Raw genomic sequence first — 23,183 nt, forward strand, 5'->3', positions numbered from 1 at the left:
AGCTGGGGGCTGAGGGGTGGCCGGCTGCTCAAGTGGGACGGGGGTCAGAGCTTCGTGGAGGGAAGAAAAACCTGGGGGGGGCAGGAGAGTAAAAAAACCCAGGCAGACAGGCAGGTGGACACACTGAGGAAGACCCCCCACGAGTGAGAACCCCCTGGAAGGAACACACCGGCCCCGGCCCCCAGGAAGGGAGCGCAATGGAGGCCGCTCACGCTAAAACCACAGAGGAATGTTTGGCCTATTTTGGGGTGAGTGAGACCACGGGCCTCACCCCGGACCAAGTTAAGCGGCATCTGGAGAAATACGGCCCCAATGGTAAGTGTCCCTTGGAAGAGAGGCTGGTAATTAATACCCTCCTGCACCCCCAAAACACACCCACACGCATGCACATGCATGCATGCGTTTCTCCCTCCAGGGTATCTTAAGGAAGAGCTGGGCTGTTGTCCAATGCTCGAAGGGGGAAAAGGATACTGAAAAAAACAAGCGTCCCAAGATCCAGAGTTTTGGGAAGTTTTAATGGGATGACCTTGATGAACCTCAAGGTGGCCTGATTGTCTTACCTTAGCCACAAAGTCTTGGGTGAGGGGAACATGAGGCTGAACCTCAAATGAATCTGTCCTTTTCTTCTTTTTCCTGGGTAGAGCTGCCCGCTGAGGAAGGTAAGTTGCTGGAATCCCTGAATTCTCATAAATGACTCTTCCCTCCCCTCTGTCCCACTCCCTCCTCCCTGCCCTTTCTTTAGATTCCTTGGGCAAATCTCCCTTCCCAAAAGGCAAATCTCCCTCCCCAAAGGTTGGAGTCCTGCCCGGGGCAGAAGTCTCCCAGGCACTTTCTCCTTGAAGCATCCAGCCCTTGAGCTGCCCTCCCACTTTGCCGAGTCTGTTTCTGGACTCCAGAGGAGCTTCTCAGCCCTTCTCTGGGCATCAAGCTGTCTGCACACCACCCTAGAGCCTCCCTACTGCAGGCCAGAGTCCAGGGCGCTCCATCCCAGACCTTCATCCCCCTAGACCTTAACCCGGGGCCCTCCCCTTGCCTCCTCCCCCAGGGAAGTCCCTGTGGGAGCTGGTGGTAGAGCAGTTTGAAGACCTCCTGGTGCGGATCCTCCTCCTGGCCGCCTGCATTTCTTTCGTAAGTGTGGGAGGGTCTCTGGGGGTTAGCTTGGGGTACGAGGCCGGGATCGGGTGACTGTAGAGCTCGCGGTAACTGGTCCTCGGGTCCGAGCCCCGAGCATCCCATTGTACATACAAGGCAGGCTGGGGGGCAGCGGCGTGTGTGATTCGCGTCCTTCTCTCTCCTCCCCCGCACCCCACAGGCAGGTTTTATTTTAAGCTTTAAGGGTGTTCTCAGCCAAAACACCGAAGCTAAGCCACCCTCGCGGCTTCAAGAGCTTGGAGGGCTCGGGTTACGCCCCCGAGCGCCGGGCTCCCGGGCCCGAGGCGATGCCGGCTGCAGCTCGGGGGGCCACTACCACTACCGGCATGCCTCGGGCGGGCGGCCGCTCCGCCAATCCCCGCGCCCGCCGGCGCCCCTGCTCCGCCCTCCCCGGCCGCCCGACGCTGATTGGTCGAGGGGAGGACTCGCTCCTACTGGCGGGAAAGGGCGACAGTGCGAGGATGACTCCAGAAAGCCCGGCGCCCGGTTAGGGAGGGCACTGGCATCCCTCGCCTCAGCCGCCCAGCTTGCCCCTAGCCTTCCCTGCGCTTCCCGGGTCCTCCCACGGCCGCAGGGCAAACCCAGAGCCCTGCCTCCTCTCCTGCTCTGGGGGCCGCCTCCCATCCCGCAGTCCATCTGCATGTCGCGAGTTCTTCCTCAGCATCTGAGTCTTGCTGAGGACTCTGGAGGCAACAAAAGCCTCCCTGTGCCTTGGTCTCCTCCACGCAGGCCCCGCCGCGTTAAGTACAAGCTGGCAGGGCCTCTCCTCTCCCTTCTCAGATTTGCTCCTTGACATTTGCCTGCTGCCTGGCGGTGGCAACAGCTGGGGCGGGGCACGCGCAGGAGGCCCTGTAACCCTATCCCCGCTCGGGCTCCCTCGTGAAACCGGAGCTTCCCTGCCTTGGCCGAGGGGGAGGGCTGCGGGGAGCCAGACCGCCTGCGAGGACCACAGGGTTTTTCCTCTCGGGTTTTGGCTCCTGTGGGATGGATGTGGCTGTGGGGGGAGTTGGCCTGAGCTTCGCTTCTAAGCCAGCAGCTTGGCCAGGGAAACCTGAAAGCATTCCCAGCTAATCCTCCAAGTGGCAAGTCGGTGCCCGCCCATCCCGCTGAGAAGGGCGGTGGCAGGATCTGCGGGGGGTGGGCAGACCCTCGGATGTGGGGCCACAGCGCCCCCATGGTGCCCGGCCCTCCTACTGGCTCCGGCACAGTTCTCCCCTCTGCAGTGGCCCGCTTCCTTTCTCTGCCCCTTTTGGGGCATTACCTGTCATTCATTACCTGTCATTCTCCTTTCCCTGCTCCCCAGGTGCTGGCCTGGTTTGAGGAAGGTGAAGAGACCATCACTGCCTTTGTTGAACCCTTTGTCATCCTCTTGATCCTCATTGCCAATGCCATCGTGGGGGTTTGGCAGGTTAGCTTTGACCCTTCCTCACCCCTTCATGTCCCAACACTGCAGGTGAGGCCAACCCTCCCTCCAGTCTCCTCTTCCTCCGTCACCTCCCCTGTACTTGCCTCCTCCTCCTCTGGTCCTATCGCCCGGTCTGGAATGGGGTGGAGTGTGGGGAATAGGTGGGAGACTGTGACCTACTGTCACCTCCTGGCTGTGTGACCCTGAGCAAGTTCCTTCATCCCTCTGAGCCTGTTTCCTCATCCATAAAGTGGGGCTAGCAATCCCATGTGAAATCGACCAAGGTGATGTGTGTGGCTGGCACACAGTAGGAATTCAATAGATGCTAGCTTGATTTCCTTCTTCCTCTGACCTGACCACCCTCTACATGTCCTGTCCCCTGCTTTCTGTTTTTTTTTTTTTGTTTTTTTTTTTTTCTTAAGGTCGTTTCCAAAGTGAAAACCCAAATGCTACCTTGCTTTGGTTCTAAGAAATGTCAGGCTATAAACCACTTTTTTTTTTTTTTTTTGAGACAGAGTTTTGCTCTTGTTACCCAGGCTGGAGTGCAATGGCGCGATCTCGGCTCACCGCAACCTCCGCCTCCTGGGTTCAGGCAATTCTCCTGCCTCAGCCTCCTGAGAAGCTGGGATTACAGGCACACGCCACCATGCCCAGCTACTGTTTTGTATTTTTAGTAGAGACGGGGTTTCACCATGTTGACCAGGATGGTCTCGATCTCTTGACCTCGTGATCCGCCCGCCTCGGCCTCCCAAAGTGCTGGGATTACAGGCTTGAGCCACCGCGCCCGGCCTATAAACCACTTTTTAGTGCTCACTGGTTTCTGAACACTGAGGATTGAAATAGCCACTTTCGCACTTTGGGAGACCAAGGCAGGTGGATCACTTGAGGTCAGGAGTTCAAGATCAGCCTAGCCAACATGCTAAAAGCTTTCTTTACTAGAAATAAGGGGAAAAAAATTAGCCAGGCGTGGTGGCAGGTGCCTATAATCCCAGTTACTCAGGAGGCTGAGGCACGAGAATCATTTGAACCTACCTGGGAGGCAGAGGTTGCAGTGAGCCAAGATTACGCCATTGCACTCCAGCCTGGGCCACAAAGTGAGACCCTGTCTCAAAAAAAAACAAAAAAAGAGAAATAACCACTTTCTCTTTGCCCCGACGTCATAGGCATAGCAAAGCCACTGTGTCTATGGTGCTGGCGGGTCCAGGACAGCACCTGCAGGGCAGCCTCTGATTTTCTTTGATTGATTTATTTACTTTTTTCTTTTTTGTTTTTTTGTGTGTTTTTTAAAAATTTTTTTTATTTTTTTAAAGATGGGGTTTCACCATGTTGGTGAGGCTGGTCTTGAACTCCCGACGTCAGGTGATCTGCCTGCCTCAGCCCCCCAGAGTGCTGGGATTACAGGTGTGAGCCACCACGCCTGGCCTACTTTTTTCTTTTTGAGACAGGGTCTCATTTTGTTGCCCAAGCTGGAGAACAGTGGCACAATCTCAGCTCACTGCAACCTCCACCTCCCATTCTAGCGACTCTCCTGCCTTAGCCTCCCAAGTAGCTGGGATTACAGGTGCGAGCCACTGTCTGGCGTGTGTGTGTGTGTGTGTGTGTGTGTGTGTGTGTGTGTGTTTTCTTGGTAGAGATGGGGTTTTACCATGCTGTCCAGGCTGGTCTTGAACTCCTGACCTCAAGTGATCTGCCTGCCTCGGCCTCCCAGAGTGCTGGGATCACAGGCGAGAGTCACCAAAGCTGGCCTGATTTTCTTTGATTCTTCCTTCTTCTCTCCCCAAAACCCTCTCACCTGTTTTCAGCTGTAGGTGATAGTTTCCTCAACACACATGCACTCCTGCCCCGTTTTTGTTGCCTCCCCTGTGCCAGGAGCCACAGCTCCATAACCCTGCCTCCTGTGCATAACCCTGCCTCCTCCACCGTCTCCTCAGGAGCGGAATGCAGAGAACGCCATCGAGGCCCTGAAGGAGTATGAGCCTGAGATGGGGAAGGTCTACAGGGCTGACCGAAAGTCAGTGCAAAGGATCAAGGCTCGGGACATCGTCCCCGGGGACATCGTGGAGGTGGCTGGTGAGTGACAGGGACGTCTGGTCCAGGATGGGAGGCCTTGGGGCCGAGGCCCAGGAGACACTGGGGGCTGGTCAGGCCTGGATCTCAGTGTCCAGGACGATGGCGGAGCCTACTTCTTCCGACTCCTCAGAAGGTCATCCCAGGCCACTCCGGCCAGGGTCCCCCCCTCCCTAGTAGAGTCTCAGCAGGAACAGTCAGTCCTGTCCCGGAGGCTGCAGGCAGACCCCCTGCTCCCCATCCTCTCACCCCGCACTTGCAGGCAACAGGTGGAACCCGGTCCCTGCCAATGGCCCCATCTCCACCCCCTCCCGGGGCCTGGCTTCCCCCTCCTTCCACCCACCTCCAAGCTTGGTCAGCTTTCAGTCTTGACCTCTCTGTGCCCTTGAGGCCTCTCAAAGGGGAAGGAGCGAGGGCAGAAGGGAGGAGGGAGGCCGAAGGCTTGAGCCCCCAACCATGTAAGGGAAACTCAGGCCCAGCACGGAGCACGGGACCCGGGAGGAGGGAGCTCAAGGAGGGCCCCGCCCGTGGTGAGGGACACTTAATGCCTGGCCAGGGAGGGGTGGGGGCCGGGTGGCTAAGATTACTGGGATTCTGCCCCCTTCAGCGGTTTTTATATTTGCCCTGAGCAGGCCTTCCCGAAGCTCCAGGCCCCTGGCAGGGGGAATGGCTCCTCCGAGGCCTGCTTCCCTGTAAGGGACACCCAGACACCCGAGTCACCACACCAGGGAGCCTGGGGAGGGGGATCAAGGGCAGGCTGAAGACCCCGACGCCCCACTACAGGGCAGCCTTGCTGCTGTGACAGCGTGGAGTCAGCGCCGTGAATGTCTATAAATATCACGCGGGCTTGGGTGACAGGGTGTCCCGCCTGTCTCTATCCCGACCTCCTCCCTTCTCCCTCCTCCCTCCTTGCTCCATTTCCTCTAGCACAGGAGGGGGCCTTAGAAACAGAGGGAAAGGAAAGCGATTGGACCCTGTCCCCAGTACCGTCTATGGGACTAGGGTGGAATTAAGCAGTGGCTCTGGGAGGTTCCTAGTCTCCTCCTGAGGCCTCTGAGTCTGGCTGGGCGTCCACCTCTCCAGCTGCCTCCCCAAAGGTGGTTTCCCTATGCCCACCCACCCACCTGTGCTCTCCCTGGCCTCACCTCCCCCCATTCACTCTCCAGCCTGTGCTGCTCACCAGCTCCTCCACACCTGTTTCCTGCCCACACCCACTTCTCTCAGCCCCATCCCATCCTGGCCTGTCCGTGTCCCAGCCCACTCTCCCCGGCTCCCCACCTCCCTGAGATGCTCAGGCCAGGCTGTCAGGTTCTTGATATGTGGTTCCCTCCATAACCACCCTGTGCCCCCCACTGCCTTGTGTCCTGCCCGCTCACACCTTCCACGCACTCACTTCTCTCCCTCCTCACCCTCAACTGTTCCTCTTGGTTGGCCTCGCTTTTCTCAATTTCTATATTTTCCCCTGCTTCTCCCTGCTTCTCCATGGTTGTCCACTTCATTCTCTCACCCCATCACCCCTTCTCTCTAACACACCATTTTTACTGAGTTCTTTCCTTACTTTTCCTCCTCGCCTTTCTCATTCCTGTCTCCCACTCCCAATTCTAGTTTCTTGTCTTACAGCGGGACTGTTCCTAATTTCCCCTCCAGTCATTCAGTGGGTATTTATTCAGCACATACTATGTGCTGAGCAGTATGCCTGCCTATCCCTTCTCAGGGCTCACAGCAAGTGGGAAGAGATGTGGGAGTTCAAGACCAGCCTGAGCAACATAGTGAGATGGACTCTCACTGTGGACATGGGGGCAGAAGGGATGGTTGTCATGATGCCTGCTTGCCAGCTTCAGGAGCTCATGCCTAGGGCCTGATGCAAGCCCAGAGTGGGTCCTCAACCCTGGAGGCCTCCCTGAGACATGAAGGATGGATGAGGAGAACGAGTGAGACACAGATTGGGTTTTTCTTAGGAAGGAAGAAAATTCCCTGCCTAAGTGACCTCCCTCTTCTCTACTCTCTCTACAGTGGGGGACAAAGTCCCTGCAGACATCCGAATTCTTGCCATCAAATCTACCACCCTGCGGGTTGACCAGTCCATCCTGACAGGTCTGCTGGCCTGGGTGGGAGGATGCATGGGGGTGGGATGTGGGGAGGAAGAGGCAAGAAGGGGGAGGTGAGTGGAAAGACCAGGAACACTCATTGTCTGAGCAACATAGCAAGAACCTGTCTTTACAAAAAAATTTTAAAAACTAGCTGGGAATGAGTATTGTTGAGTCTTAACTATGTCAAGGTGTGTGTGGCCCTTGGGATACTGTGGTGGGAGAATTGCCTGGGTCCAGGAGTTCAAGGCTGCAGTGAGCTTTGAAAACACCACTGCACTCCCTCCTGGGTGACCTTGTCTCTATCAGAATAAAAACAAAAGGCCAGGCACAGTGGCTCATGCCTGTAATCCAAGCACTTTGGGAGACGGAGGTGGACAAATCATCTGAGGTCAGGAGATCGAGATCAGCCTGGCCAACATGGTGAAACCCTGTCTCTACCAAAAAATGCAAAAATTAGTCAGTCATTGTGGCAGGCACCTGTAGTCCCAGCTACTCAGGAGGCTGAGGCAGGAGAATCACTTGAACCCAGGAGGTGGAGGCTGCAGTGAACCAACATCATATCACTGCACTCCAGCCTGGGAAATAAGAGCAAGACTCCGTTTCAAACACCCCCTCCAAAAAAAAAAAAAAAAAAAAAAAACGAGCACTGGGCCCTCCCCCTGGCTTGCTAGTAGTGGCCATGGCAGTGGCAGCACTGCTTGATGTTTTTATTCTGTCCTAAGCCTGAAATGGGAGGGGTAGTGGGGGAAGGCTGGATGCTGTTTCCCACTCTCTAGATGGCCACCAGCCCACCCCTTCCACATGGACATAGGGCCACACACACCACGAGAACTGTCCTTTCTCCTTCATCATCTTTAAAAGTCCTCCAGGGAGGAGCCATGAGATTCTAGGACAACATGGAGGGTTCAGATACACTGAAAACTGTGGCTGTTGGGCCAGGTGTGGTGGCTTGTACCTGCAATGCCAGTGCTTTGGGAGGCTGAGGCAGGAGAATCACTTGAGGTCAGGAGTTTGAGACCAGCCTGGGCAACACAGTGAGACCCCATCTCTAATTTAAAAAAAATTTTTTTAATTAGCTGGGTGTGGTGGTGTATACCTGTAGCCCCAGTTATTTGGGAGGCTGAGGTGGGAGGATTGCTTGAGCCCAGAAGTTTGAGGCCACAGTAAGCTATGATTACCAAAGCAGTCTAGCATGGACAACAGAGAAAGAGCCCATCTCCATAAAATTTTTTGTTTTCTTTTTTTTTTTTTTTTGAGACGGAGTTTCGCTCTTGTTACCCAGGCTGGAGTGCAATGGCACAATCTCGGCTCACCGCAACCTCCGCCTCCTGGGTTCAGGCAATTCTCCTGCCTCAGCCTCCTGAGTAGCTGGGATTACAGGCACGCGCCACCATGCCCAACTAATTTTTTGTATTTTTAGTAGAGACGGGGTTTCACCATGTTGACCAGGATGGTCTCGATCTCTCAACCTCGTGATCCACCCGCCTCAGCCTCCCAAAGTGCTGGGATTACAGGCTTGAGCCACCGCGCCCGGCCTTTCCATAAAATTTTTTTAAAAAATTAGCTGGGCATTGCGGTGCATACTTGTGGTCCCAGCGGTTTGTGGGGCTGAGGTGGGAGGATCATTCGAGCCCAAGAGTTTAAGGTAGCAGTGAGCTGTGATCACACCACTGCATTCCAGCCTGGGCAACAGAGCAAGACCCTGTCTCTATAAAACCACTGTGGCCGCTTCTGTTTCTGCACTGGCAGGGAGAGGCGAAGAAGAGGCAGAAAATATTCCCTATGGTTTCTGGGGATGGGTCCTAAGGGTGGGTCCCCTTCTCCCCAGAAACATGCTTGAAGTTGAAAATGTGGTTCCAAATACATCTGCTTATTTCATTTTCACCCAAGGCATTGTTCAGCAGTTTATATGTCCTTATCCCCATTTTACAGAGGAGCACATGGAAGTTAGGTGATCAAAGTCACACAGCTTGTCAGTGGTCAGGCCGGGGCTCAGGTCAAGGTCTTTTTAAGAGCAGTGGACTTCTGGCCAGGCATGGTGGCTCATGCCTGTAATTCCAGCACTTTGGGAGGCCGAAATGGGCAGATTAATTGAGGTCAGGAGTTTGAGGCCAGCCTGGCCAACATGGTGAGACTTCCTCTCTACTAAAAATAAAAAAATAATTAGGTGTGGTGGGACATGCCTATAATCCCTGCTACTTGCTACTTGGGAGGCTGAGGCAGGAGAATTGCCTGAATCCAGGAGGTGGAGGTTGCAGTGAGCTGAGATGTGACACTACACTCCAGCTCGGTGACCAGAGTGAAACTGTCTCCAAAAAAAAAAAAAAAAAGAAAGAAAAGAAAGAAAAAAAGAAACAAAAAAAAAGACAAACATTAAAAAAAAAAAAAAAAAAAAAAAGCAGTGGACTTCCTAGCTGTCTCTCCAGTGGCTTCTTCTTCCAGAGTCCAGACGTCCCCCGGGATGGCTCCTTGGTCCTTACCAGGAGCCGTCCTGAGAAGCAGGGAGGGAGTTAGGATTGGGAAGCCAGGGAGGAGGACATGATGTCATCCAAAAACCGCTTGGCCCTTCTCCACAGGGGAATCTGTGTCTGTCATCAAGCACACGGATCCCGTTCCTGACCCCCGAGCTGTCAACCAGGACAAGAAGAACATGCTTTTCTCGGTGAGCAATCCGGGACCAGCTGTCACATGCTCAGTCAAGCCAGGCGGCCGGGTTGGGGAGAGACATGGTGGCATGAGAAGAGGTGGCGTTGGGGGATGTGGCATGAGGGTCACCTCTTGCCTGATTCCCTGCCTCCTCTTTCCCTTCCCAGGGCACCAACATTGCAGCCGGCAAGGCCTTGGGCATCGTGGCCACCACTGGTGTGAGCACTGAGATTGGAAAGATCCGAGACCAAATGGCTGCCACGGAACAGGACAAGACCCCCCTGCAGCAGAAGCTGGATGAGTTTGGGGAGCAGCTCTCCAAGGTCATCTCCCTCATCTGTGTGGCTGTCTGGCTCATCAACATCGGCCACTTCAACGACCCCGTCCATGGGGGCTCCTGGTTCCGCGGGGCCATCTACTACTTTAAGATTGCCGTGGCCTTGGCTGTGGCTGCCATCCCCGAAGGTACGAAAGCCTTGCCTCTCTTTTCTACTCCCATCTGGTAATCCCATCCACAAAGAACCCTTCTCTTTTCCATTCTTTCTTTCTTTTTTTTGAGATTGAGTCTCTGTAACCAAGGCAGTGGTATGATCTTGGGTCAATGCAACCTCTGCCTCCTGGGTTCAGATGATTCTCCTGCCTCAGCCTCCTAAGTAGCTGAGATTACACCACATGCCGGCTGATTTTTGTGTTTTTAGTAGAGACAGGCTTTCACCATGTTAGTCGGGCTGGTCTCAAACTCCTGGGCTCACAGGATCCACCCACCTCGGCCTCCCAAAGTGCTAGGATTACAGACGTGATCTGGCCCAAAGACCCCTTTTCCAAGTAAGGAAGTATTGACAGGCTCCAGGGATTAGGATCTGGTATCTTTATGGGCCATTTTTGTTTGTTTGTTTAATAGAGACAGAGTCTCACTCTTGTTGCCCAGGCTAGAGCATGGTAGCACAGTCGTAACTCACTGTAATCTCAAACTCCTGGATTCACACAATCCTCTTGTTCCAGCTGCCTGGGTAGCTGGTACCACAGGCAATCACCACCATGCCTGGCTAATATTTTCATAGAGGAGTCTTGCTGTGTTGCCCAGACTGGTCTCAAATTCTTGCCCTCAAGCAAGCCTCCCACCTCAGCCTCCCAAAGTGCTAGGATTACAGATGTGCACCAGTATGCCCAGCTGGGGGCTATTATTTAGTGGACCATACACCACATCTTCCCTCCCCTTGTGGGTTCCCTCATGCCCTCCTTCCCTCCCCACAGGTCTTCCTGCAGTCATCACCACCTGCCTGGCCTTGGGTACCCGCCGGATGGCAAAGAAGAACGCCATTGTGAGGAGCTTGCCCTCTGTAGAGACCCTGGGCTGCACCTCTGTCATCTGTTCCGACAAGACGGGCACCCTCACCACCAACCAGATGTCTGTCTGCAAGGTCAGGAGCAGTGTGGGCAGCACGCTTGGTCAGAAGGCTGCCTGTGGGGGTGAAATGGGCCCTCCAAAGATAGCGTTCTCCCTTCGTCACTGGTGGCTTCTCATTTGGGCCTGCAAAATGCTCAAAGGGCTAGAATGCCATCCTGTCTGTTATGAAGGGGATCAGAGAGGACCCTTATGCCCCAGCCAGACAGCTCACTATGGCCACGGTCCATGCACCAGGCACTGCCACACATTGTCTCTCATCCCACAATAGCCCATTCAGGGGATGGTCTCATTCACTTCATTTTTTAAAATTAAAAATAAGGCCGGGTGCAGTGGCTCACGCCTGTAATCTCAGCACTTTGGGAGGCCGAGGCGGGTGGATCACGAGGTTAAGAGATCGAGACCATCCTGGTCAACATGGTGAAACCCCGTCTCTACTAATACAAAAAATTAGCTGGGCATGGTGGCGCGTGCCTGTAATTCCAGCTACTCAGGAGGCTGAGGCAGGAGAATTGCCTGAACCCAGGAGGCGGAGGTTGCGGTGAGCTGAGACCACGCCATTGCACTCCAGCCTGGGTAACAAGAGCAAAACTCCGTCTAAAAAAAAAAATTATTATTATTACTATTTTGAGAGAGAGTTTCACTCTGTCGCCCAGGCTGGAGTGCAGTGGCGTGATCTTGCCTCACTGCAACCTCTGCCTCCCAGGTTCAAACGATTCACCTGCCTCAGGCTCCCTAGTAGCTGGGATTACAGGCACCCGCCACCACACCAGGCTAACTTTTTACATTTTTAGTAGAGATGGGGTGTCGCCATGTTGGCCAGGCTGGTCTTGAACTCCTGGCCTCAGATGATATGCCCCCAACCTTGGCTTCCCAAAGTGCTGGGATTATAGGTGTGAGCCACAGCGCCTGGCCTAACTTCCTTTTTCAGAGGAGGAAAAAGGCTCTAAGAGATTCAATGACTTGCCCCAAGATGCACAGTTAATAAGTAACAGTTGAATTTCAAACCCAAGTCTCTGTGGCCCCAGAGCTCCTGCCTATGGAGTGGACAGCTCTCCAGAATGGTCACTTATGATGGGGCCCGGCCAGCCTGCCGACACTGACCATGAACAGCTTTTCCTAAAACAGGGCTCTTAATCTTTTCTGTGCCTCACACCCCTTTGCAGTTGGGCCTCTTCTCAGGATAATATTTCAAATGTGTATTTAATACAGGCTGGGCGCAGTGGCTCACGCCTGTGATTCTAGCACTTTGGGAGGCTGAGGTGGGCAGATCACAAGGTCAGGAGTTCAAGACCAGTCTGGTCAACATGGTGAAACCATGTCTTTACTAAAAAAAAAAAAATTAGCTGGGCATGGTGGTGCTCGCCTGTGATCACAGCTACTCAGGAGGCTGAGGCAGGAGAATCGCTTGAACCCGGGAGGCAGAGGTTGCAGTGAGCCGAGATCATGCCATTGCACTCCAGCTGAGGCAACACAGTGAGACTTTGTTTCAAATAAAATACAATAATAAAATAAAACAACAGGCCAGGCATGGTGGCTTATGCCTGTAATCTCTTTGGGAGGCCAAGGTGGGAGGATTGCTTGAGCCTAGGAGTTTAAGACCAGCCTGGGCAACACAGTGAGACCCCATCTTTATAAAAATAAAATAGATAATTAAAAAAATAATAAAACAGGATTCTGGGGGGGTTTGGGGTTTGTTTTCTGAGATGGAGTCTCACTCTGTTGCCCAGGCTGGAGTGCAGTGTGGCATGATTCTCCTGCCTCAGCCTCCTGATTAGCTGGGATTACAGGCTCGTGCCACCACACCCAGCTGAATTTTGTATTTTTAGTAGAGACAGTTTCGCCATGTTGGCCAGGCTGGTCTTGAACTCCATACCTCAAGTGATCTGCCCACCTCAGCCTTTCAAAACAGGATTCCTGTATTTAAAAATACATAGGAGGCTGGGCACAGTGATTCATGCTGGTAATCCCAGTATTCTGGGAGGCCAAGGCAGGTGGATCACCTGAGGTCAGGAGTTTGCGAGCAGCCTGTATGACATGGTGAAACCCAGTCTCTACTAAATATATAAAAATTAGCTGAGCGTGGTGGTGGGCGCCTGTAATTCCAGCCACTCAGGAGGCTGAGGCAGGAGAATCGCTTGAACCCGGGATGTGGAGGTTGCAGTGAGCTGATATTGTGCCATTGCACCCCAGCCTGCGTGAAAAGAGTGAAACTCTGTCTCAAAAAAAAAAAAAAAAATTAAAAAGTAAAAAACGTAAAAACACATAGGAAAAATACGTAGGGTTACAGAGGAAACCAATGATTGTGAAATACAGCTCCATCAAAATATTTTAAAAACAACTTTATAATTTGGCTACATACATGCTTCTTTATTAAGGCATTAAATAGGGAGTTCTCAAAGTGGGTCTAAGCACTATCACAATGTTGAAGCAGTGGTGACCATAAATTATGCTATTTTGAGAGATCTACAACAGCGGTAATGTGATAGGAGGAAAGTATCTGTGATTAAATTGGTGACGGTCACAGGTTTTGCTAATACTAATGTGGTCTGTTGACAACATGCATAACTGGAAGGAAATGCCAAATGTCAGCTTGACAAAAAAAAAGCTGTCATTTTTTTCTTGGCTGTCTCAGTTTAGGACTCCTCTAGGAGTTTTCCACTGAGCTCAGGGCAAGAACCCCTGCCCTACACAGAGTTCTGTGGAAGAGTACACCCGTGAACTGGAAATTGCTGTTCTAAGAAGTAAGGGCTGTGTGTCAGATCAGGGTGAGAACGGCTGTAACCTTGGCTCCTGGGCGAGACCCACGCCTGCTGGCATTTGAAAGCCTCAGAGGAGGCTGCCTGTGTAAAGAAGATGAATTCTGCTTTGTTTTACCCAGAGGTTCCCAGGTTGTTTTATTTTTTATCTTTTCTGAGATGGAGTTTCGCTCTTGTCACCAGACTGGAGTGCAATGGTGCAATCTCAGCTCACTGCAACCTCTGCCTCCCGGGTTCAAGCGATTCTCTTGCCTCAGCCTTCTAAGGAACTGGAATTACAGGCACACGCCACCACACCCGGCTAATTTTTATATTTTTAGTAGAGACTGGGTTTCGCCATGTTGGCCAGGATGGTCTCAAACTCCCGAACTCAGGTGATCCACCCACCTCAGCCTCCCATAATGCTGGGATTACAGGCATGAGCCACCACGCCTGGTGGTTCCCAAGTTTTGTTTTGACCACAGAACCTTTTTGTCTTGGAACCCATCTTAACCATCTCTCTTCATGAGAATGAAAAGCCTAATCTCTGTTGCGTTCGCCCAGGGTTCAGGGTAGCCCACTGCCTCCCAGGCATTGCATTCTCCACATCCCTCTAATGCACATACAGGCCACAAAACCAGACCACAGACTTATGTGACTTGGCTCCTGTTGTGTTTCATAAAAACAATTTTTGCACCTGTGTTTCATAAAAGCAATTTTAAGTCCCAGCACTTTGGGAGGCCAAGGTGGGTGGATCACCTGAGTTCGGAAGTTCAAGACCAGGCTGGCCAACATGGTGAAACTCCATTTCTATTAAAAATACAAAATTAGCTGGGTGTGGTGGCATGCGCCTGCAGTCCCAGCTACTCTGGAGGCTGAGACAGGAGAACTGCTTGAACCTAGGAGGCGGAGGTTGCAGTGAGCTGAGATCGCACCAGCTTGGGCAACAAGGGCGAAACTCCTTCTCAAAAAAAAAAAGCCGGGCGCGGTGGCTCAAGCCTGTAATCCCAGCACTTTGGGAGGCCGAGGCGGGTGGATCACAAGGTCGAGAGATCGAGACCAACCTGGTCAACATGGTGAAACCCCGTCTCTACTAAAAATACAAAAAGTTAGCTGGGCATGGTGGCGCGTGCCTGTAATCCCAGCTACTCAGGAGGCTGAGGCAGGAGAATTGCCTGAGCCCAGGAGGCGGAGGTTGCGGTGAGCCGAGATCGCGCCATTGCACTCCAGCCTGGGTAACAAGAGCAAAACACTCCGTCTCAAAAAAAAAAAAAAAAAAAAAAAAAAAAAAAAAAAAAAGAATTAATTGCCCATATATATATATATTTTTAAAGGTGGGGGTTTCACCATGATGGCCAGGCTGGTCTTGAACTCCTGACCTCAGGTGATCCACCCACCTCGGCCTCCCAAAGTGCTAGAATTACAGGCGTGAGCCACAGCACCCGGCCAATTGCCCATATTTTTGAAAGTCAAGAGCCTGAGCGAGGTGGTTCATGGTTGTATTCCCAGCACCTTGGGAGTCCAAGGCAGGAAGATCACTTGATCCTAGGAGTTCAAAACCAGCCTGGGTAACATAGTGAGACCCAATTTCTCCTTAAAAAAAAAAAAAAAAAAGAGCCGGGCATGGTGGCTCAAACCTGTAATCCCAGCACTTTGGGAGGCCGAGGTGGGTGGATCACGAGGTCAAGAGATCAAGACCATCCCGGTCAACATGGTGAAACCCCGTCTCTACTAAAAATACAAAAAATTAGCTGGGCATGGTGGCACGTGCCTGTAATCCCAGCTACTCAGGAGGCTGAGGCAGGAGAATTGCCTGAACCCAGGAGGCGGAGGTTGCGGTGAGCCGAGAAAGCGCCATTGCATTCCAGCCTGGGTAACGAGCGAAACTCTGTCCCAAAAAAAAGAAAAAAAAAAAAAAAAGAGAGAGAGAGAGAGAGAGACAGGCATGGTGGCATGTGCCTGTGGCCCCAGCTACTTGGGTAGGCTGAGGTGGGAGGATCACTTGAGCCCGGGAGGTCAAGGCTGCAATGAGCTATGATCACACCACTATACCCCAACCTGGGCAACAGAGCACAAGCCTGCCTCAAAAGAAAAGGAAAAGTCAAGAGATTTCATAGGAAAATAACCTGAATTTCTAGCTCTTCCTGCAAAACTGACAGATCGGAAGATCTAGCCACATGCAGTTGGAGCTACAGATGGTCCAGGTGCCAGTAGGTGGGCTGTTTGCCACAGTCCTTGTCATACCTTATTGTGTTCCATCTTATTTTATTAACTGATCTACAGAGGGTGTAGCACAGCCTGCAGTCCATTCTTGTTTGTGTGAGGTTTTTTTGTTGTTGTTGTTTGTTTGTTTTTGAGACGGAGTTTCGCTCGTTACCCAGGCTGGAGTGCAATGGCGCGATCTCGGCTCACCGCAACCTCCGCCTCCTGGGTTCAGGCAATTCTCCTGCCTCAGCCTCCTGAGTAGCTGGGACTACAGGCACGTGCCACCATGCCCAGCTAATTTTTTGTATTTTTAGTAGAGACGGGGTTTCACCATGTTGACCAGGATGGTCTCGATCTCTTGACCTCGTGATCCACCCGCCTCGGCCTCCCAAAGTGCTGGGATTACAGGCTTGAGCCACCGCGCCCGGCCTTTTTTTTTTTTTTTTTGAGAGTTTGGCTTTTGTTGCCCAGGCTAGAGTGCAACGGCACAACCTCAGCTCACTGAAACCTTTGTCTCCGAGGTTAAAGCAATTCTCCTGCCTCAGCCTCCCAAGTAGCTGGGATTACAGGCATGCACCACCATGCCTGGCTAATCTTTGTATTTTTAGTAGAGAGGGGGTTTCACCATGTTTGCCAGTCTAGTTTTGAACTCCTGACCTCAGGTGACTCACCTGCCTCGGCCTCCCAAAGTGCTGGGATTACAGGTGTGAGCCACCTGGCCCAGCCTCAGTAACTATTGTTTTAAGGCGGGAGATGGAGAATGATCGCAACAACTTGGTGGGAAGTGGGTGGGGTGTACAGGGAGGACAAGGAGGGGTGAGTAGAAGGGAACGGTGGGAGGGTAGGTGTTGGTAGCTTGGGCCTCCTTTGATGCAGGCACCGGCCTTGGGATGGGGAGAGGTGAACATCTGTGTACCTGCCCTTCTCCCCTGCAGATGTTTATCATTGACAAGGTAGATGGGGACATCTGCCTCCTGAATGAGTTCTCCATCACCGGCTCCACTTACGCTCCAGAGGGAGAGGTGTAAGTCACCCAGGCATCTTCTCCCCATCTCCTCACACCCCTCCCCACACCCCCTTCCTCCCTGGGGCCCTCCATGTGGTTTTGCTTTCCTTTCTCTCTCTTCTCCCTCCCTGACCTTGTTCTCTCTCCTGATATCCAAGTTGGCTCTTCCCACTGTCCTTCTGGCCCCCTGCTGCCTGCTCTTCCTGTGCCCTCTCTGCATCTCATTCCCTGTTCTTCTCCACTGTCTCTGTCCCTTCCTCCCCCGACCCTGCTGCCAGCTTGAGGAATGATAAGCCAGTCCGGCCAGGGCAGTATGACGGGCTGGTGGAGCTGGCCACCATCTGTGCCCTCTGCAATGACTCCTCCTTGGACTTCAATGAGGTAACCTCCCCACCCCCAAGGCAGCTTCTCCTTCCCCTTCCAGTTGGCTCAGAGTCTGGGCCTCCTCCACAGGCAAGGAGGAAGGGGTTGGAGGAAGGGGACCCAGTACACCCAGTCCTCCGCTAGGGTGTAAGGGAGGCAGTGATGTGCTTCCTTCTTGCACTAGGTGGAAGTTGGGTGTGACAGGTGGGAGCCCAGGGCACCGACTTCCTCTTCCTTCTCTGCCCATCTCAGGCCAAAGGTGTCTATGAGAAGGTCGGCGAGGCCACTGAGACAGCGCTCACTACCCTGGTGGAGAAGATGAATGTGTTCAACACGGATGTGAGAAGCCTCTCAAAGGTGGAGAGGGCCAACGCCTGCAACTCGGTGAGCCCCGGGAGCCCCCACCGCAGGGCTGTCTCCATTCTATGCTGCACAGACCAGAGGAAAGACAGAGACCCTGGCTGGGCTGGGCAGAGCCTAGTGCCTGTGCTGGGACCCCACTCAGGCAGTGGACGGCTCCCCACAGCTTCTCTGCAGGCTGATGTGGGTGGGCCCCACTGTCCCTGGGGCTGCCTGGCAGCTATGCCCTTGACGGATCTATGATCACTTCTGCCTGCTGTGTCCTGAGTTGAATTGGGCAAAGCTGGACACAGAAACCACAAGGGACCCATCCAGGGGCAGCCCCAACTTCTGTTATCCCTTTGTTTCTAGAAGCACAATTGTTTTCAGCAGGTCTTGAGTTGTGGCTGCTGTACTATAGGGAAAGCGTTCCTTGTCCAGATGAACCTGGCCAGTTCTGGAACTGTCATTCCTAGTTACTGCTATTGATACTTGCTGAATGTCTCCATTAAGTTCCTCTCTCTGGGGAATTATGTTCCCCACATTTCTCTCTCTCTCTCTTTTTTTTTTGTACGTACAAAATGCTCATTGCTACTTTATTTAATATAACAAAAAAGCAGGCCAGACAAAGAGACTCATGCCTGTAGTCTCAGCGCTTCCTGAGGTGGGAGGATCACTTGAGCCCAGGAGTTCAAGACAAGCCTGGGTAACAGAGCAAGACCCCATCTTTACAAAAAAAGAAAAGAAAAGAAAGGAAAAAAAAAGAAAAAAATTAGTTGGGTGTGGTGTTGCAAAACTGTACTCCCAGTAACTAGGGAGGCTGAGGTGCAAGGATTGCTTGAGCCCAGGAGGTCAAGGCTGCAGTGAGCAGTGATTATACCACTGCACTCCAGCCTGGGCAACAGAGGGAGACCCTGACTCAAAAACAAAGAAACTAAAAGCAACTTAAATACCTAACAATAGAGGATTAATTTTTAAAATTTATAAATGATAATACAAACATAAATTTTTATTTATTTTTGAGATGGGGTCTTGCCCTGTTGCCCAGGCAGGAGTGCAGTAGCTATTCACAGGTGTGATCACAGCACACTGCAGCTTTGAACCCCTGGGCGGGCCTCCTGTCTCAGCCTTTCAGGTAGATGAAGCTACAGGCATGCACCACTTCTCCTGGCTATTGAGACGGAGTCTCGCCCCGTTGCCACGCTGGAGTGCAGTGGCACATTCTTGGCTCACTGCCACTTCTGATTCCCTGGTTCAAGCAATTCTCCTACCTCAGCTTCCAAGGTAGCTGGGATTACAGGCATGTGCCACCATGTCCAGCTAATTTTTGTAATTTTAGTAGAGACGGGGTTTCACCATGTTGGCCAGGATGGTCTCAATCTCCTGACCTTGTGATCTGCTCGTCTTGACCTCCCAAAGTGTTGGGATTACAGGCATGAGCCACTGCGCTGGGTCTGTTCTATTTTTTTTTATTATTTTGTGGAGAAGTATAAATGATACATTTGGTGAAAAAGGCTTTCATTTTTTTTGTTTGTTTGTTTTGAGATGGAGTCTTGCTCTGTCACCCAGATTGGAGTGCAGTGGTGCCATCTCAGCTCACTGCAACCTCTGCCTTCCAGGTTCAAGCAATTCTCCTGCCTCAGCCTCCCTAGTAGCTGAGATTACAGATGTGAGCCACCACGGCCAGCTAACTTTTACTAGAGATGAGATTTTACCATGTTGGCCAGGCTGGTCTTGAACTCCTGATCTCAGGTGATCCACCCACCTTGGCCTCCCAGAGTGCTGGGATTATAGGTATGAGCCATTGCACCCAGCCAATAATGAAAGTTCTATGTGACAGTGCCACAATAGGTCATCCTGTTTCTTCTGTGCTTTAAACTGGGACCCTGAGGCACCGTGGCAGCATTAGCCTTGGGATTTTCTCCTTTTGTGCTATAGGGGCCAGACTTAGCGTTTGTCTCAGCCTTATCTGGGGGTCTGCTCTGACCTCCAGATCCTTTTTTTTTTTTTTTTTTTTTTTGAGACGGAGTTTTGCTCTTGTTACCCAGGCTGGAGTGCAATGGCGCGATCTCGGCTCACCGCAACCTCCGCCTCCTGGGTTCAGGCAATTCTCCTGCCTCAGCCTTCTGAGTAGCTGGGATTACAGGCACACGCCACCATGCCCAGCTAATTTTTTGTATTTTTAGTAGAGATGGGGTTTCACCATGTTGACCAGGATGGTCTTGATCTCTTGACCTCGTGATCCACCTGCCTCGGCCTCCCAAAGTGCTGGGATTACAGGCTTGAGCCACCGCGCCCGGCTCCAGATCCTTTTTGACGGTTTTAAGAGGCCTGGTCTTCCTTCCCTGTTTCCTCTCTAGGTGATCCGCCAGCTAATGAAGAAGGAATTTACCCTGGAGTTCTCCCGAGACAGAAAGTCCATGTCTGTCTATTGCTCCCCAGCCAAATCTTCCCGGGCTGCTGTGGGCAATAAGATGTTTGTCAAGGTCAGAAATCAGAATGTGCCTCAGCCTCCTCTTTTTCCTACTCCTGGACCCCTGTCCTATCCCTGCCTGTCACTGTGCCCTGGAAGGAAGGCAGTGGTCTCTGAATGCTGTTCTGGTCTCCTAGGGTGCCCCCGAGGGCGTCATCGACCGCTGTAACTACGTGCGAGTTGGTACCACCCGGGTGCCACTGACAGGGCCAGTGAAGGATAAGATCATGGCGGTGATCAAGGAGTGGGGCACTGGCCGGGACACCCTGCGCTGCTTGGCCCTGGCCACCCGGGACACCCCTCCGAAGCGAGAGGAGATGGTCCTGGATGACTCTGCCAGGTTCCTGGAGTATGAGGTAAGCAGCTGGGAGACCCCCACTGTCATGGAGCCGGTGAAGGGCCAGGTCCCAGCCATCCACTCACAGCCTCCGTCACCCTTGTCAGTTCCTACCATGTCAGTCAAGTCGATGGCTCCTTAGTATAGGCCATGGAATCCCAGGACACTAGAGTTTCAAAGAACCTTGGGAGGCTGGGTGCAGTGGCTCATGCCTGTAATCTCAGCATTTTGGTAGGCCAGGGTGGGAAGAGCACTTGAGCCTAGGAGTTCAAGACCAGCCTGGGCAATGAAGTGAGACCCCATCTCTATACAAAAAAAAAAAAATTTTTAATTAGCTGGTTAAATTCATGGGGGTCTGGGTAAAAACTAAAAAAAAAAAAAAAAAAATTTGAAAGAAAAAAGATGAACTGGACATGGTGACAAACACCTTGTAGTCCCAGCTGCTGGGGAGGCTGAGGTGGCAGGATCACTTGAGCCCAGAAGTTGAAGGCTGCAGTGAGCCATGATCACACCACTGCACTCCAGCCTGCAGGACAGGCAAGAGGCTGCCTCTAAAAACAAAAGCAAAAAAAGAGAGAAAAAGAATGAAGCTTGGGAATGTCTAGCCCAGTGTTACTCTAAGTGTGATCTGTGGTCAGTGACAAGGTGAGGCAATTGTACCAGGATGGGAGCCAATGCCACTCAGCACAAAGGAGGTGGGGTTCAGCTGTTTTTTCTATAGTGAGACTGTCTTGAGGCAATTGATCTGTGTTCTGGCAAAAACTACTTACTTGTAGTGGACCAGCACCTGGAATGGCACCGGAGTCCCTCCTTTCTTTTTATACAGGGGATTTCCTATGAGTTGTGGGTCATGTGGTGGCACTGCCAAAAGCAGAAACCACTACCTCACTTCCAGTTACACTCTTTCTATGAAAGACATGACTTGGGGCCACATGTGGGGGCTCACACTTGTAATTCCAGCAGTTTGGGAGGCCAAGGCTGGCAGATCACTTGAGATCAGGAGTTTGACACGAACCTGGCCAACATGGGAAAACCAAGTCTCTACTAAAAAATAAAAAAAATAGTGGAGCATGGTGGTGGACACCTGTAATCTCAGCTACCTGGGAGGCTGAGGCAGGATAATCACTTGAACCTGGGAGGCAGAGGTTGCAGTGAGCTGAGATCGTGCCATTGCACTCCAGCCTGGGTGACAGAGCAAGACCCCATCTCAAAAAAAAAAAAAAAAAAAAAAGGACAGACATGATTTGGGCTGGGCACGGTAGCTTACACCTGTAATCCCAGCATGTTGGTAGGCCGAGGGTGGAGGATCTATTGAGCCCAGGAGTTTGAGACCAGCCTGGGCAACACAGCAAGATACTTTCTCTACTAAAAATAAAAATAAAATAAAAATTAGCTGGACATGGTGGTGCATGCCTGTAGTCCCAGCTACTTGGGAGGGTAAAGTTGAGTCTGGGATATATGAGGCTGCAGTGAGCTATGATCACACGATTGCACCACTGCATTCTAGCCTAGGTGACAAAGTGAGACCCTGTCTCAAAAAAAAAAGCTACGATTTGGACCCATGATGGGCCTGGCACCATCAGCACCTGCAGGTACTTAGATGAATGAGACGTTTCCTGCCTCTGAGCTTCCAAGGCCCCGCTGAGGTCTAACACTTGGCCCTGGGGCTGCAAACCCAGGGTTCAGGCTTCCTCCCGCGCCCCCCTCACCAGTTCCTGACCTTTCACCCCATCCCCACCCCCACCAGCTTCCTCCAGGTGGTTTTCCAGATCCCTGCCTGACCTGTGGCTCTCTGCTGTGTCTCTCCAGACGGATCTGACATTCGTGGGTGTGGTGGGCATGCTGGACCCTCCGCGCAAGGAGGTCACGGGCTCCATCCAGCTGTGCCGTGACGCCGGGATCCGGGTGATCATGATCACTGGGGACAACAAGGGCACAGCCATTGCCATCTGCCGGCGAATTGGCATCTTTGGGGAGAATGAGGAGGTGGCCGACCGTGCCTACACAGGCCGAGAGTTCGACGACCTGCCCCTGGCTGAACAGCGGGAAGCCTGCCGACGCGCCTGCTGCTTCGCCCGAGTGGAGCCCTCCCACAAGTCCAAGATCGTGGAGTACCTGCAGTCCTTCGATGAGATCACAGCCATGGTGAGGGGCCCCAGGCAGCTACCGTCTTCTTACTGTCCAAGGAGATGACCACATGACTGTGCTGAGGAGAGTGGGGCCCAGGCAGGAGGGCCCTGGTGAGATGCGAGAAGGGTGGGGATTCAGAGAGAAGAGTCTGAAGGAGGAAATGCGGGCTGGGTTTGTAATCCCCGTACTTTGGGAGGCTGAGGTGGGTGGATTACTTGAGGTCAGGAGTTTGAGACCAGCCTGGGCAACATAGTAAGACCTCATCTCTACCAAAACAAAAATTTTAAAATAAATTTAGCATCACGGTGGCACATTTGTGTCTCCTAGCTACGTGGGAGGCTGAGGTGGGAGGATTACTTGAGTACAGTAGTTTGAGGCTGCAGTGAGTTATGACTGCACCACTGCACTTCAGCCTGGACAACAGAGTGAGACCCTGTCTCAAAAAAAAAAAAAAAAAAAAAAATGCCGGGTGCGATGGCTCACGCCTATAATCCCAGAACTTAAGGAGGCTGAAGTGGGCAGATCACCTGAGGTCAGGAGTTTTGAGACCAGCCTGGCCAACATGGCAAGACCCCATTTCTACCAAAAAAGAAAAATTGGTCAGGTGTGGTGGCACGTGCCTGTAGTCCCAGCTACTCGGGAGGCTGAGGCATGAGAACTGCTTGAACCTGGGAAGTGGAGGTTGCAGTGAGCTAAGACTGTGCCACTGCACTCCAGCCTGGGCAACAGAGTAAGATCCCATCTGAAAAAAAAAAAAAAAAAAAAAAAAAAAGGTGTGCTGATCTTTGTTCTAAACTGAGCTTTTGGCCAGGTGTGTTGGCCCATGC

At 52.4% G+C, this 23,183-nt stretch overlaps 1 protein-coding gene across 2 annotated transcripts in view; it reads left to right on the forward strand.

The window, feature by feature from the left end:
• The window catches only part of ATP2A1 (ATPase sarcoplasmic/endoplasmic reticulum Ca2+ transporting 1), a 25,896-nt gene continuing 2,713 nt past the window's right edge, over positions 1-23,183 (forward strand). For both annotated transcript variants that reach the window (XM_039477980.2, XM_074381888.1), the window contains exons 1-15: positions 1-315; positions 642-659; positions 1,046-1,128; positions 2,456-2,560; positions 4,489-4,627; positions 6,638-6,718; positions 9,291-9,376; positions 9,528-9,825; positions 10,615-10,781; positions 16,644-16,732; positions 16,993-17,095; positions 17,330-17,461; positions 19,777-19,902; positions 20,027-20,245; positions 22,036-22,371. In XM_039477980.2, the coding sequence (XP_039333914.1) occupies positions 198-315; positions 642-659; positions 1,046-1,128; positions 2,456-2,560; positions 4,489-4,627; positions 6,638-6,718; positions 9,291-9,376; positions 9,528-9,825; positions 10,615-10,781; positions 16,644-16,732; positions 16,993-17,095; positions 17,330-17,461; positions 19,777-19,902; positions 20,027-20,245; positions 22,036-22,371 (2,100 nt within the window). In that variant the 5' untranslated portion in view covers positions 1-197. The remainder of the gene's footprint in view (positions 316-641; positions 660-1,045; positions 1,129-2,455; positions 2,561-4,488; positions 4,628-6,637; positions 6,719-9,290; positions 9,377-9,527; positions 9,826-10,614; positions 10,782-16,643; positions 16,733-16,992; positions 17,096-17,329; positions 17,462-19,776; positions 19,903-20,026; positions 20,246-22,035; positions 22,372-23,183) is intronic.

The sequence above is a fragment of the Saimiri boliviensis genome, chromosome 12 (genome assembly GCF_048565385.1).
Source record: "Saimiri boliviensis isolate mSaiBol1 chromosome 12, mSaiBol1.pri, whole genome shotgun sequence".
Classification (NCBI taxonomy): domain Eukaryota; kingdom Metazoa; phylum Chordata; class Mammalia; order Primates; family Cebidae; genus Saimiri; species Saimiri boliviensis.